This window comes from Chenopodium album, chromosome 17, assembly GCF_948465745.1.
Source record: "Chenopodium album chromosome 17, dcCheAlbu1.1, whole genome shotgun sequence".
Classification (NCBI taxonomy): Eukaryota; Viridiplantae; Streptophyta; class Magnoliopsida; order Caryophyllales; family Amaranthaceae; genus Chenopodium; species Chenopodium album.
The window spans coordinates 34,318,971-34,333,993 of record NC_137850.1 but is presented as its reverse complement, the minus strand read 5'-3'; the positions used below and the strand labels follow the sequence as shown (position 1 = coordinate 34,333,993).

General features: G+C 34.7%; 1 protein-coding gene across 1 annotated transcript; it reads left to right on the top strand.

Moving 5' to 3' along the window:
• The first annotated feature begins 12,994 nt into the window (after window positions 1–12,994).
• On the top strand, window positions 12,995–13,973 carry LOC145587816 (uncharacterized protein At1g08160-like). The gene has a single exon (XM_081644496.1). It carries the CDS (start codon window positions 13,139–13,141, stop codon window positions 13,724–13,726), a length of 588 nt encoding a protein of 195 aa, XP_081500622.1. The 5' UTR covers window positions 12,995–13,138; the 3' UTR covers window positions 13,727–13,973.
• The last annotated feature ends 1,050 nt before the right edge of the window (window positions 13,974–15,023 follow it).

The window sequence follows — 15,023 nt, the reverse complement described above, 5'->3', positions numbered from 1 at the left end:
TATTATGTGGCAATTTTATGATATTATGTTGCTATATAATGACTAGTATGGACCAGTAGATTGCTAAATACGATCTGCACATCGTGATGTATTTTTGTAATCTAAGTATGGTCTACGAACCGATAAAGTATTTTTGTAATTTTATTTATTTTATTTATGTAGTAAATAGAATATAGTAGAATTACAGGTTGCAGTTAATCCAAGAAGCCCATGAAGTTAAGGCCCAAAGGAGCAAGGTGGATGAGATCCATGAAAGTTCAAGTGGGAGCATTTACTTTATTAGTTTTCTTAGGATTAGGGGCCATGCTATGTCTTGTTTATGCATTCAGTATTTTATGCATGTTAGATTTTATTGATGTTTATGATGATGCGCTAGAGTTTACTAAATTAATCATAACATAATAAATCTAAGTCCCAGTAATATTGAGATTGTTTTTCCAATTAGATACCCAACAATCCTTCGATCGTGAGTGATGGGTCGGCCTCAGCAGAGTGTCACTTGTTATCTTGGGTATTTTGGGGTAGATCACGTTCTACGGATTTAATTGGTTATGCTCAACAAGGTTACCTAAAGCGTTTAGAACCTTGAAGCAAAGAGTAATAATTAAACATGTAATGGTTAATTATTCAACCAAGAGTTGTAGAGTCGCAATCAGTAAAGAGTTTACTCACCTTGAAAATGTAATGCTTGATGGTAGGGCCTCAGTCCTGTCAACTTGACAGGCTCAAGTCGTATTCACCCAATCAAAAATTAAAACCTAAATCCACTAACTATGTAGATAGGGAAGAAGGGTGGAACTACAGGGAAACAATCAATTTATTCCTAATTAATTAAAAGCAATCTAAATTATCAAGTAACCAAATTATTATTAAAAGGGTAATTAAACTACTAAAAGTAAGAGTAGGAAGGAATAAAAGTAAGAGGTAAATCAATGAAAGAAAATCCTAGGGCATAGGTTCACCAATAAACAATATTCCAGGGTAAAATATAACATTCAATCATTAATGCATCAATTAATCAGATCATAAAGGGCTTTCGCTACGTATTACAATCAAAGAGTTAATTTACCGGTATTAAATCTCATCTCTCGAATCTCGACTTAACCATTTATAAATTAGTCCGCCTATTGAAACTAAGCCTAAACATCAATTCTCATCTCTCGAATCTCGAATCAATATTGCTAAACTCATACAATTAAATCTGGCCAAACTTAATTGCATAGCATTAAATCAATCAATAGGAAAATAATTAAGCATTGACAATCAACAATCATAAATTACCCCTTCATATTATTTATTGGATCCCCATAAACCCTAGAAATAAAACTACTCACTCATAATTAAATCTAAACTAAATAAAACAATTAAATAAGCCATAAGAGAATAAAGAAATAAAATTGCTGAAATTAATAGAGAAGAAATCGTTACCAAAATCAATGGAACTACAAAGTTGAGCAAGAACAAAGTTGAGAGAATTTTAGAGAGAGAAAATAATCTAAGTAGAGAGAGAAAGTCTAAAAGAGAAGGTAAAACCAAGATTCCGTACTAAAATCGTACTTAAACAACTCTAAAAACAATCCTAATTAAAAACTAAGAATTCGGCAAATCTGAACCCTCAAAAACACGCGCCCGATCGGGCGAAAAGGGTCGCCCGATCGGGCCCGCCTTTTTCTTCGCAACTCTCCTGGGTAGCCGCGCCCGATCGAGCTAATGCTCACCCGATCGGGCGCGCCTTTCCTGATGCCACGCGCCCGCCCGATCGGGCGTAAGCTTGCCCGATCGAGCCCGGTCTCTTCCTCGAGGCTTGGACTTCGATTGGGCTTGATTCTTCGGCCCAATCCGGATTTCCTCTTCGGGTCTTGAATACTTGGTCCAAATGCCCCGGTATCACACACCGAGCCCTTAATCACCGGCTCTAACCGGTCCAGGGCTTCAAAGATGGTTGTGCCCTCCTAATGTCCGTAGTTGCTTCATGAAAAACCCGGAAAACGCTCCAAAGATGCAATTTCCTACAAAACTCAAGAAAAACTACAAAAACACTAGAAAACACCAGTTAGTAATAAAAGTGGCTCTAAAGAGCCAAAAACACTACTAATTATGACCAAGGGACGGGGGTAAAATACTATATAAAGTAGACATATCACAACTATTACACGAATAAAGGATCTTGGAATCACTTAAATTCAATTGGGACACATTATGAATAAAGTGTTGAAGTAACCTATAACTTTAATTTAGGTACTTCAAAGATAAACATAATTCAATTTTGCGTTTACTTATAAGTAACATTTCGTTCTAATTTTATTATTATATAGAATCTCCTCGATTGAAAATAAAGTTGAGAAATGTTCTCAAAAGGTTAAAAGATAATCCATAAACCTATATTCCAATTTTGCTAAGATGGTACTAAAAAGGCAATTTTTAGAAACCCATATCATATGTCTAAAGTTGGTTTATTTTAACTCAAAATGTTTAAATAAAATACCAACACATATTCATTTTGAAAAATGTTTCAAAGGTTAGAATAAGATGAGAGGTGCAAATCCTCTAAAAGACAAGTATAGAAGTCCAATAAAATCTCTTATCTTCAATATGATTGAACATAAGAAAGTGATTGGAAATCTCTATGATCAAAAGTTGATCAAATGATATTATTCTTCATCCATTTCATATGAGTTAAATAGTTGATTAAACTTAAATATGAAAAATGAATGAATAGACTTAGCAAAATCATGAAAAGTGCTTAAAAGTTAAGCAAAGCATCATTTTGAACCTATGAGAAATGTTCTAAGTGGCTCAAATGGGAAAGGTTTAAGAATATGTGAGGATTGCATTAAGTAGTTATAGGCCAAGAAATTCAAACAAGTTGCTACTTCCCAAACCTAGAACTACTTACATGCTAAAAGTTGTTATGAACAACAAATGTTTCCAATGAAATGGACCAATTCCAATTGATTAGAAGCAACCTCACACATTTGGAAGGTAAAAAATGGAAATGTTCCAATTAAAGAAGTATATTATAGAAATTGATTTAGCATATCACTACTTCTTCGACATGTGATATCATGTTTAGTTCACTCTCATTGAGAATGTGGTTGAACTAAATGAAGAAGTTACGGCTAAGGGAGAATATCTACAAGTTTAGAAGCAAATGTTGCTACTTCACAAGTAGAATCTACAAGTCTAGAAGCAAAAGTTGCAACTTTACAAGTAGAAGCTTATTTTCACCTTACCTAGTTGTGGCTAAGAATTAAGTAAATGTTATTTATTCTTTTCATTATCAAAACACCAATCAAGGTTAGTAATGACTAAGCATTGAAGATTCATAAACATGGAGTAAATGTTATTCTATGCTTTATTGTGTCACAATGTGTTTTGAAAAGCTAAATAGGTTTAAAGTTCTATATGATAGAAATAATTAAACCATTTCTACAAGTATATAAATTGTCTCTAAAATGTCAATTAATTCGAATGAAAATGAACATTGCATGCGGAAGATCCAAAGGGATGGACTTTCAATATCATTAGATTATGAATCTATTGATATATGTGAACATCATTCTAATTTGAAATTTTGACAAAGTCACCATTTAGAGAAATGATGATGCAAACTCAAGGTAGAATACATATCGATGTAAGAAAACCTAAGGTTCACAGGCTAGAGACAGACAATGAAACTTCATTTGTGATATGATCACTAGTGCTTAGTTGAAACTAAAGTATGAAAATTTTGAAAAGTTCAAAAGTTTCAGTATGAAGTTCAGTATCAATATAATGATTACATCACAATATGATTGTAATTGTGAAAGTTTGAGTCAAGAAATTTACTTGGCAATATATATTCAAAATATTGCGATATGATCGTAATAATGAGAATTTGAGCCAGAACCTTGATAAGCATCCAAGAGTTGTGAAATCGTTTTACAACAAACTCCAATAGAAAACCTTATGAAGTGTTTATAAAGGAGCTATCAATTTATATAATATATATTTTGATAATGGATAAAAATACCCTATCTTCTAACCATTATTCAAGGGATATACTTTTAAGATAAGCTACAAAACTGAACAAAACTACATTCGTCAAATCAAAATGTAGCAAAGGCTTCATATGTGATATGGATAAGAAAAGTTCTTATAAAGTCTTTCTACAAAGCAAGGAATGAAAGTTGTATTAAAACGTTTAATGCACGTTCAAGTCCTATATAGAGCACGGGGTACTACTACGCAAGTCATATTTAGCACAAAATGTTTGTTGCTTAAGTAGATGCCCTTGAGGAAAACATGTCATTTCCAAAAGGTCAAGTGGGAGTAGTATAAATCTCGAAAAAGTTTGAGAAAAGAAACAAACAAACATGGTTCAAACCATGGTTGGTTCACCCTATGCTAAATGTGCCTCTTAAAAAGGCAAGTGGGAGTATAAGCTAATTCGAAAAGTTCCAGAGCCTTGAAAGAGTTCAAGAAAAGCTAATTTGAAATCTTGAAGAAATTCGAGAAATAATCGAATAAAAGCAACAATATGAGCATGACTCACCTCATGTTACAAATGACAACGCGTGGTCTCATTAAGTGTAATGGTATTAATAACCATGTGTCGAAGGTAGTACATTCCAAGTGCACATCCTCTATTGTTGTTTCTCATTGAATACTAAACAAAGTTGTTGTATAAGTTTCAATTGTTGCATAAAAACCCACAATGATGACTAGCATATATAAAACTTAGCGAAAGAAATATGATTTCATATTGACTAAGAGTTTTAAAATATTGATTTTGGAACATTATGATTATGCAAGTAGTAAAGATGATTTGACAAGTTATAACTCCAAGTGGTTTAAAAACCATGGAAATCTTAAATAGATTCTAAGTCTGTAAGAAAGTTTATGACACTTGATTAATTTGCCTATTTGGGTAAGACTCATTATAAGCAAAGCAGACAAGAAAGAAAAGTGTTTTCTAATTAAGCAAAGACTTGTTAAAGGATTCAACAAATTCATAGTATGACTATGACTACGATGAAACCTTTACATTAGTCATGTTGCAAAGATCTATTAAAGATATTTTAGTGATTTCTACCTTATGAGATTTGGTAGATGGACTTCAAAACGCTTTCTTGAAATTGTTCATGAAAGAATATTTGTATACGATACAATCAAAATAGTTTTGAAAATCTAATAATCCTAAGGATGTATAAGAGGTTCATTTATGGATCAAAGAAAGCATCATGAGTTAGCATTCTTAATTTTGCGAGTTAATCAAAATTGTTTGATGTTCTCATAAAATGAAGATATTATGTATACAAGATGTTTAGTGGGAGTTATGAAGTCTTCTTGGTCTAGTGCAAAGAGCAATTGTTTATTGCTTGAAGAGTCAAGTAATGGCTAATGCATTGTGTATGAAAACCCTTGAAGAGGAAGATGAGTACAGTTGGGATTCAAGATCTATTGAGATAGTTTTTGAAGGATGTTTGAGTTTGGTTAAGAAACTTATATTGATAAGATTCTTATGAGGTTCAACATTATATTGAAAGAGTTTCAATCCCATATGACATGGAACATTGCTTAAAGATTCAATGCTTTGAGAAAGGTTGATGAAATTATGGTTTTGAGTGATGCTCCTTGTGCATTTTGCAAAAGAAGCATCATACATGTCATGGACTGTACTCGTCTATTTGATTCACATGTTTTAAGAACAAGTGATGATAGATTTCAATCGAAATCCAATGTAACATTGGAATACAATTAGAAATTTCTGGTTCCTAGTAAAAGGATGAAGGAAAGTTCTTACTATATGGAGATGAACATTAGTATTAAAATTTAGAAGTTGCAAAATTCATATTTATGAGAATGTCTCATGAATTATACTTACTAAACCCCTTCCATAACCAAGGTATGAGAGTCATATTAAGGTTCTTGGATTGAAGCAAGTTATGTACTTTAAGTTGTGTATGTATTGAGAAAGCATATTACATAAGTAATACATTAACTTGCAGAATTATGTTTATCAATTGAAACAAAGTTTCAATCTTATTTAATTATGGTTTTTGAAATTAAATAAAATGTCCAAAATAATTATGAATTGATGGGCTCATCAGGTTAATGACCTGGTGAATGAAACCCCACAGGTGAACTAAATTCATACATTATTTAAGTTCCTAGTTCGAAATCATTAAAGTGGACATAAATGATTTCAATAAATGGACTAGCATGTAAGATTGATTGGATAGCGCAGTTTCATGGGCTATAGGGGCATAGTGATGCTCGGTCAATCACATGGATATGCATGAATGATGCATGATCAAAATATTGACCTACTTTGAAGTTCAAGTATAGAGCTTCCGGATATGTTAGTGGATTCCTTTGACATGAGTGGAACATTGATTTCATTCAATGATTTGTTTGACTGTGGTGCACTCAAACGTCTACCAGTAACTGGAGATAAAGGGTGTTTCTTGGTTATTTCAATAGTTGAGTGGGAGCTTTGGTTGCCACAAGATTGGATTGAGTCTACCTATTTAATTAGCAATGTGTCATCGCGACTCGAAGAGGGAGAATTCAGTAAATACGTGGCCGCGCTCAAATGTATTACTCAGTAATCATTTGTTTTGTAATTATATCTCAGATTCCAAAAAATGATTTGTAGATTAATATGATTTCGACATGTGATGCTATCATATTATCAAATCGACACACATTGACTTAAGGAATTTGAATATTGTACACTTGTCTCAGACAAGTGGGAGATTAAAGGATTTATGTCTTCAACAAGTGCAATTACTAGATATATAATGGATCGAATTATGGAGATAATTTTCATCATTTGTTGCTAGACGTGATCAATGATCTTTGGGCTAGTCAAATAGTCCAAATCCCAATAGAATGGATCCTATAAGGTCACACAAAAGGGTGATGAATTGAACAAAAGAAAGAAGCCCATTATTGGGCCTCATGGAGTGGCCGACCATATGGGTTGTAAAGGGAGAGTATTGTGGGCTTGGTTTGGACTCTAGATATACATATGATGTATAAATAGATGCCCTGCCTAGGGTTTGAAAGAACACACTTAACCAGTCATTTGAGAATTGACTAGTCAGCAACCAAACCCTAGCCTCACACAATCTTTCTCCTTACTCCCTTCCTCACATCCATACAACCGTACGCCCCTTAATGTAAGGTGGCGCATGATGGTGGTGTGGTGGTGTTCGTGGTCGGTTTTCTCCTCCCCTCTCCGTAGAAGGTGGTTCGAAGTGTTCATGCCCAACTATCTAGCAGTAGTGGAGGTTCAATCCTATCCCGTGGACTAAGTAGAGGAGCAACGCTTGGGGCTCTATTATCTCCTTGATTTGTTAGTCGATCGCTTATGGAAATCACGCGTCAAAGGTATGTATTATGTGATTCTTTATGTGTTATGCTTGTAGATCCTGTTAAGGTGCAAATAAATATGATTCGTGAAATTCCGCATTAAAGTACCTAAAGCCCTACTAAAGCTACCTAAGTATTTTTGGGGTGAGTGTGTTATGACTGCGGTGCATCTCATTAATTGCACTTCGACTCCGGTGTTAAAAGGTAAAACCCCTCATGAGTGTTTATTTGGTCACTCACCTTCATATGATAGCTTGCGCGTTTTTGGTCGTCTTGCTTATGCTGCAAATCGTCCTCGGGTTAAAGATAAGTTCGATTCTCGGAGTCAAAAGTGTATTTTTGTTGGGTATCCGCACGGAAAAAAGGGGTGGCGCCTCTATGATTTGGACACTAATGAGTTCTTTGTTAGTCGTGATGTTCAATTTTTCGAGGACAAATTTCCATATCTTGATTCTTTTCCTGATGATCGACGAATGTTGTGGGAAAGCACTTTTCAAACCCACCATTGTGGGAAGACGACGAAGGTGCTGCATTTAAGTATAATGAGGTGCATTTGGGGGGCGAGATCACCGAGTGGGCACCGCAGCCGGGCCGCGGGAGCAGGCGCCCAGCTGCAACCCAGCTACGGACCGTACTGCCTAGTAGCCTAAAAAGCCCCCCACAGGCCCTTCCGCAGCCCAGCCGCGGCAGGCAGCTCCCACACGCAGCCACGCTGCTGCCTCCTTGACCAACAGGGTGCGTGCCTGGGCAGTGCTGCCAGCAGCACCTGCGAGCAGCAACAGGTGGCTGCCCAGCCGCTACAGGTGATTGTCCAGCCGGGACCAGCTCCGGTGAGCTCCGGGCAGCTTGGTACTGCTCCAGTGAGCTCCGAACAGCTTGGCAATGATGATGTTCGCTTGGGTGAAAATGTTATTGATGATGAAAATGCTGAAATTTAGCCTTCGAATTTGAGGGGGAGTTCGACGGGACATGTTAGGTCGTGGTCATCGTGAAAAACGGCCACCTTCGTGGCACCGAAATTTTGTCACTCACACCATCATCACTGAAATTATAGACCCCTCGCCATCAACTATTGTCCCTCAATCACATTCCTCAAGTAAACCTTTCCCTATAGCTTGTCATGTTGAATATAATCGTTTTTCTATGAGACACAGGTGTTTTTTGGCGACGATTACTAAGGGAAAGGAACCGTCCTCTTTCAAAGAGGCGGTTAAAGACGTCGGATGGCGTAAGGCGATGCAGGATGAGATCGACGCCCTAGAGCATAATGGCACATGGACTGTTGAGGATCTTCCTCCCGGTAAAAGGGCGATCAGTAGTGGTTGGGTCTACAAAATAAAGTACACCGACAAATCAAAGGTCGAACATCTCAAGGCTCGTTTGGTTGTTCATGGCAACCATCAAGTTGAAGGTGTTGATTATAATGAGACGTTCGCCCCTGTTGCAAAGATGGGTACGGTACGCATTTTATTAGTTGTTTCTGTGTCTTTGAATTGGGAGTTACATCAGATGGATGTTCATAATGCTTTTCTTCATGGTGATTTGGTTGAAGAAGTGTATATGCAGTTTCCTCCAGGGTATGGTACTCCAACACCTGGCAAAGTTTGCAGGTTGCGAAAGTCCTTATATGGCTTAAAACAGGCCCCAAGACAGTGGTTTTCGAAGTTGTCTAGTGCTCTGCGAGGTTTTAAATTCAAAAACTCATATGCTGATTACTCTCTATTTAGCTATGTTCAAGGCAGTGTATCTTTGCATGTTCTTGTCTGTGTCAATTATTTGATCATTGCAGGCTCTTCTCATGATACTATTGTTCGATTTAAGGCCTATCTGTGCAAATGCTTCTATATGAAGGATTTGGGTTTGCTTAAGTATTTCTTAGGCATTGAGGTTGCTCGAAGTCCGGAGGGCATCTTTCTTTCTCAACGAAAGTATGCCCTGAATATTTTGACCGAGGCAGGTATGTTGGGTTGTAAACCCATTGACACTCCAATGGAGCAGAATCATCGTCTTGCTCATGCTTCCGGTGAGCCGTTTGCTCAACCGGAACAATATCATCGTTTGGTTGGTCATTTAGTGTATTTGTTAGTTACTCGACCAGAGTTGAGTTATTCAGTTCATGTTTTGGCACAGTTTTTAAGTGTTCCACAGATTTCTCATTGGGATGCGGCCATTCGGGTCTTGTGCTACCTTAAGGGTAGTTCGGGACAAGGTATTTTGTTGCGATTAGTAAAGGATTTACACTTGACGGCGTTTTGTGATAGTGAATGGGCGGCGTGCCCATTAACTCGGCGATCCTTGATAGGTTATTTTGTCTTCTTAGGTCGTTCCCCTGTTTCTTGGAAGACTAAGAAACAGCCTATCGTATCCACGTCTTCGGCTGAAGACGAATATCGGTCTATGGCTTTCACTACTCGTGAGTTGAAGTAGTTGAAGCAGTTGTTGTCTGTTCTTGGTGTTCATCATTCTAAGCCTATGCAGTTGTTTTGTGATAGTCAGTCAGCCCTGCATATTGCTAAGAATCCGGTATTTCATGAGTGTACGAAGCATATTGAAGTAGACTGTCATTTTGTTCGTGATGAGTTGATAAACGATAATATTTCTACCTCCTATTTTCGACAGGTCATCAGTTGGCAGATATTCTAACCAAGGCTCTTGGACGTCAGCAGTTTGGTTTTCTGTTACGCAAGTTGGGCATTCGCGATTTGCATGCTCCAACTTGAGGGGGAGTATTAGAGTCCGGTTTGGTTATTTGGTTATATTTATGTTAATATTGTATTTATATTAAGTTTATCTTGTTAGGAGTTTTAGGCTAATTAGGTTTCCTAAATTGTATTGTGTATATATATGTGATAATTATCAATGCAAAGGTTAAGCCGTTTTCTCCAGTTAAGTTGGGCATTCGCGATTTGCATGCTCCAACTTGAGGGGGAGTATTAGAGTCCGGCTTGGTTATTTGGTTATATTTATGTTAATATTGCATTTATGTTAAGTTTATCTTGTTAGGAGTTTTAGGCTAATTAGGTTTCCTAAATTGTATTGTGTATATATATGTGATAATTATCAATGCAAAGGTTAAGCCGTTTTCTCCAGTATTTCCTTGAGTTTAACACTATCTATAAAGTTTCATTGAGGGGATAAAAATACAATCTTACCACAAACAAATACCAAAGAGGGGTTCATGCCCTCTTTCCAAGCCTTTTACTATTGAACCAATAAGGCTACTCAATGTAGATCAAAGCCATATAATTTATCTGTTTTCATAAATAACAACTTGTTGACAGCTAACAATTATTCACACAGCTAACATCCACAACCACATCTAACATCTACTGTACTTCTATAGCTTCATTTTGCCAAACTGGGAGTAATAGTGATTGGTTTTCAATTTTTTAGTTAGAAAAGTCACAATGTTTTGCAAATTTTCTTTTTTGTTGTTACTTGTTCCTTCTCCTCCCCTTCTATATCCTTTGTCCTTTTCAGTTGTAAAATTGGTAGCTTAATGTTTTGAATACAAAAGTAGATTTTTTGAAAGAATATATCAAGACGTATAAATTTAACACAATATTACATGACTATATTTTCTCTGATTATAAAATAAGGTCAAAGGAATAAGTGTGTTTCAATCAGTGGCAGAGCCACAATAGAACAAGAGGGGACATTTGTCTCTCCAATTTCGGAAAAAAAAAGTTTTTTTTTTTTTTTTGGAAATTTTGACTTTTACCACCAAAAAAAAATCAAAAAATTGTTTTTTACCACCAAAACTTCTAAAACTTTTATTTTACCACCAAAAAAATTTCTAAAAATTGTTTTTTACCACCAAACGTCAAGAAAACCGTTAAATCTAACGGCTTAAAAAATTTTCCTTCGAATTTCGTGCGCAAAATATGTTTTTCATAGGTTTAGGGGGACACTTTGGGTCTATGGGGCCAATTTGAGGTCAAAATTGACAAAAAATGATCGGAAATGCCTCGTTTTGCGTGTTCACGCAAATCGAGGTTTTATTAAACCACAAAACGAGGCATTTCCGTTAGGTTTTTTACGACATGTGGTAAAAAACAACTTTTAATTTTTTATTTGGTGGTAAAATAAAAGTTTTAGAAGTTTTGGTGGTAAAAAACATTTTTTTGATTTTTTTTGGTGGTAAAAGTCAAAAAATCTTTTTTTTTTTTTTTTTTTTTTTTTTTTTTTTTTTTTTTTAATTTAAGAAAATTCAGTAAAAAGCTATAAATAAATATACTTGTAGTAAGTTTCATTATGACACATATGGTTTGGTGTAGAGTGTTGGTCAAGTTGAAACTTGGTCTTAGGTTCGATTCCTAACTCAACTATTTTTACAGCTATTTTTTATTTCCTATTTATTGTTTTTGGATTACATACTGTATTTGTTGTTAGTGATTATTAATGGGTTACTTCTTTAACCAAGTGTGCTTAAACTCTATTTTTTTTTTTTTACATTTTTAATTAATTGATTACTATTAATTAATTGTTTGTTTCTAAGTTTTAAATTTTATTTATACATACAAAATACATTAGTAATAATATGATATATTTGAGAAAGTTGCATTTATATTTTTCTAATGTAAGTCAAACTTGGACCCTTCATATCTAAGCTACCATCAATTTTTTTAAATGCTAATTATTTGACTTTACATAGGACTTTATGATAAGGCAATTAATTCATATTCATCAATTATGGGATTACATAACTTGGAATTGGGTTAACAAACATCAATTTATTCATTTTTGTTGGATAATTTTCTTAATATACCTTAAAACTTTTTAACTCCTCTTTTGCCATATAGGAATAATAATTGGCGTATGTGATTTCAAATAAATATTAAACAATTTAAGTGATTAATTTTTTTCTTGAGATTTTGCCGAAACATTAACCTCCAAAATTTGTTCTCCTGAATTATAAATTCTGACTCCGCCACTGGTTTCAATCATTGAAATTAAATAAGAACAGAGGAAATACATAGAGAAACATCGCCGATCAAATAACCTGCTTAGGCAACAGTTATTTCTTTTTGGGCATGGATCCTATGAACATATTACACTCGGATCTGAAAAGGAAACTGTCTTACTGGAGGCTTCTTCCTAGCTAGAATATCTTGGAGGCAAAGCTACTGACAGTGAGGAAAACCAAATCTTTTTCCGAAGCTTTCTTTATAGAATTATCACTTTTGGATAACTTGTTATTCCTTTTTCATTATTCATTATTTTTAGTCTGATGATTTATGTATGTATTAACTTGTTTAATGAACAATTTGTAGGAATCTACAGTTTCCCACCTTTTCTTTTCTACACCCCAAAATTGGTATGACAGCTTAACTTAACACATTATTAGAAGCAAAGAACATTTTATATACTAAACTATATACTAACTTAAATTCAACTAAAATAATCCAAATATCTTCTCTCTAAATAATCACTCTCTAAAATCCCATCTCTCCCAAATATTTGGAACCCACAATTAATAAAAATTATGATTAAATATTAAGATTTCCAAGTTTAGATGTCTTGAGTTACATACAAGAGATCAAAAAGCAAAAGTATAATTAGAAAGAAGAAAAGAAGGATAAATTGGATTGTTTACAGAATCTTCAAAGTAGTACAGTACATACTAAATGTTAATTCTAACACCAAAAATGAAGCAATCTAAGTCCATTTTCTGATCCTATATAAAAAGAAACAGCTACAAACTGATATAATCATCATAACAAACCCCTCGATTTCGAGCACAGTGTATTCGTACCTCACCCCCTAAACCTCGAAAAATATGGCTGTTCCACAAGGTACTACAACTAGAAAAAGAAGTCCAATTACACTATGTGCCATATGTTGTCTAGCATTGATCGTGATCGTGGGGCTTGCAATCCTCATAACTTGGCTAGCCATTAAGCCGAAGAAGATTCAGTACTCTGTCGATGAAGGCTGGATCAGGGACTACAACTTAAACAACAGTCGTCTAACATCCACATTCAATTTTGTCATAAGGACATATAATCCCAACAATAAGGCCGCGATATACTATGACAGAATGGATGTCACAGTGTACTATCGAGGCCAGAATGTGTCCTACGATGATATGGACCCTTTTCGACAGCCTAAGAAGAATGTCACCAGGCTCATGTATCAGAAAAATACTAAGGATGTCTTACTGTCATCAGATTCTGCTCAGCATCTGAAACTCGAGAGGACTGGTGGACAGGTCGATCTTGATGTAAAGATCAACGCGAAGATTAGGTTCAAGGTAGGAGTTTTCAAAACTCGACATTATAAATTGAAGGTATTATGCTCCCCTGTGGTTGTTAACTTCTCGAATGATAAGAGGTTTCAGAAGACTGACTGCGATGTCGACTACTGATATATATTTATTCTGCACTGATTAGTTTGATGTCATACATACATTGGTTTTTTTTTTTCTTTGTTTTCGTTTGTTTTTTTTTTTTTTTTTTTTGATTGATTGTATTCTTCGATTCATTGGCACTCATTAGTTTTGTGTGTTTTTGTTGTTTCTTTTCTGATTTCAATATTTCTTCTTGTTTTCTAAGAGAAATGAGCTGGGGATTGTACTGATGAACATCATTTTGCTGTTTGTGTAAAAATTTATGTTTAATGAAATTGTTCAAATGTTTAAAAGCTTTAATATATTTGCGTATACTTCCTCCGTTTCAATTTATTGGTCCCATCGTTCCTTAGCAAATAAATTGGCGAGGATATTAAGGATGTTAAACACACACTGCACTAAAAAAAAAAAAAAATTGTTCATCTTTTTGGTGTTGAAGTGTTTTGTGTATTAAAATGTACTTGCCTTATCTAATCTTTTCTTTAAATCGCTGAGTCATGAGATACTGGTCAAGTAAAAAAAACATGGAGGAAGTAACCAACTACAAATTTTACAATCAATTGTAAAAATGCCAATTGTTTGAGGTTATTGCTTTCTTGTTACCATCGTTGACACAAGTGCACTACTACTTTGCACCTTAACATGAACGTTAACCATTCAACCCGAAAACGGAAATTGGACAAGATGAAATGGAACAAGGTATAACAAGAAGTGTAATCTACATCCTTGGATGCTTAAAATAACGGTTAAAACTTAAAACTATTTAAAGATGCAAAGTTTTAAGAAAATGATGATTAACAAACAAGCTTCTTTCCTCTGTTTAAACAAAAAGCATTTTAGCAAACAAGTGGTATGCAAAGCAGTAAAAGCAATTCACATATTCTTTTCGTGTAGCTATGAGTTTGTTGTAGCATCTAAAAATGCTAGAGAGGAGAATTGCTAGGCCACATCTCAAATGTGAAACGTGTTGTTTTTAACAAGAAACTAGTTTGTGGTTCAGGCGGTGCTCCAGTTTTTTTTTTTTTAAATACAAATGAAAAATTAATTTAAATTTAAATAATACTTTGAAAACATTATCTTAACTTTAAAATAAATTCAAAAAATGGGAAATTTTTTTATGGAAATTGAAAGAGAGATGCAGTAGTATACATGTAAATATTAATCTGTGCTATTGCTTAACTGACTTTTAATCTAGAAAATTACTCGTATCATTTATGGAATCAACAACCGTTAGTATGTGATTAATATCTTACAAATTAAATTGTAGTTTATTGTGCAATTACATAGATTAGAGAAAATTAAATACGAAGGTTAC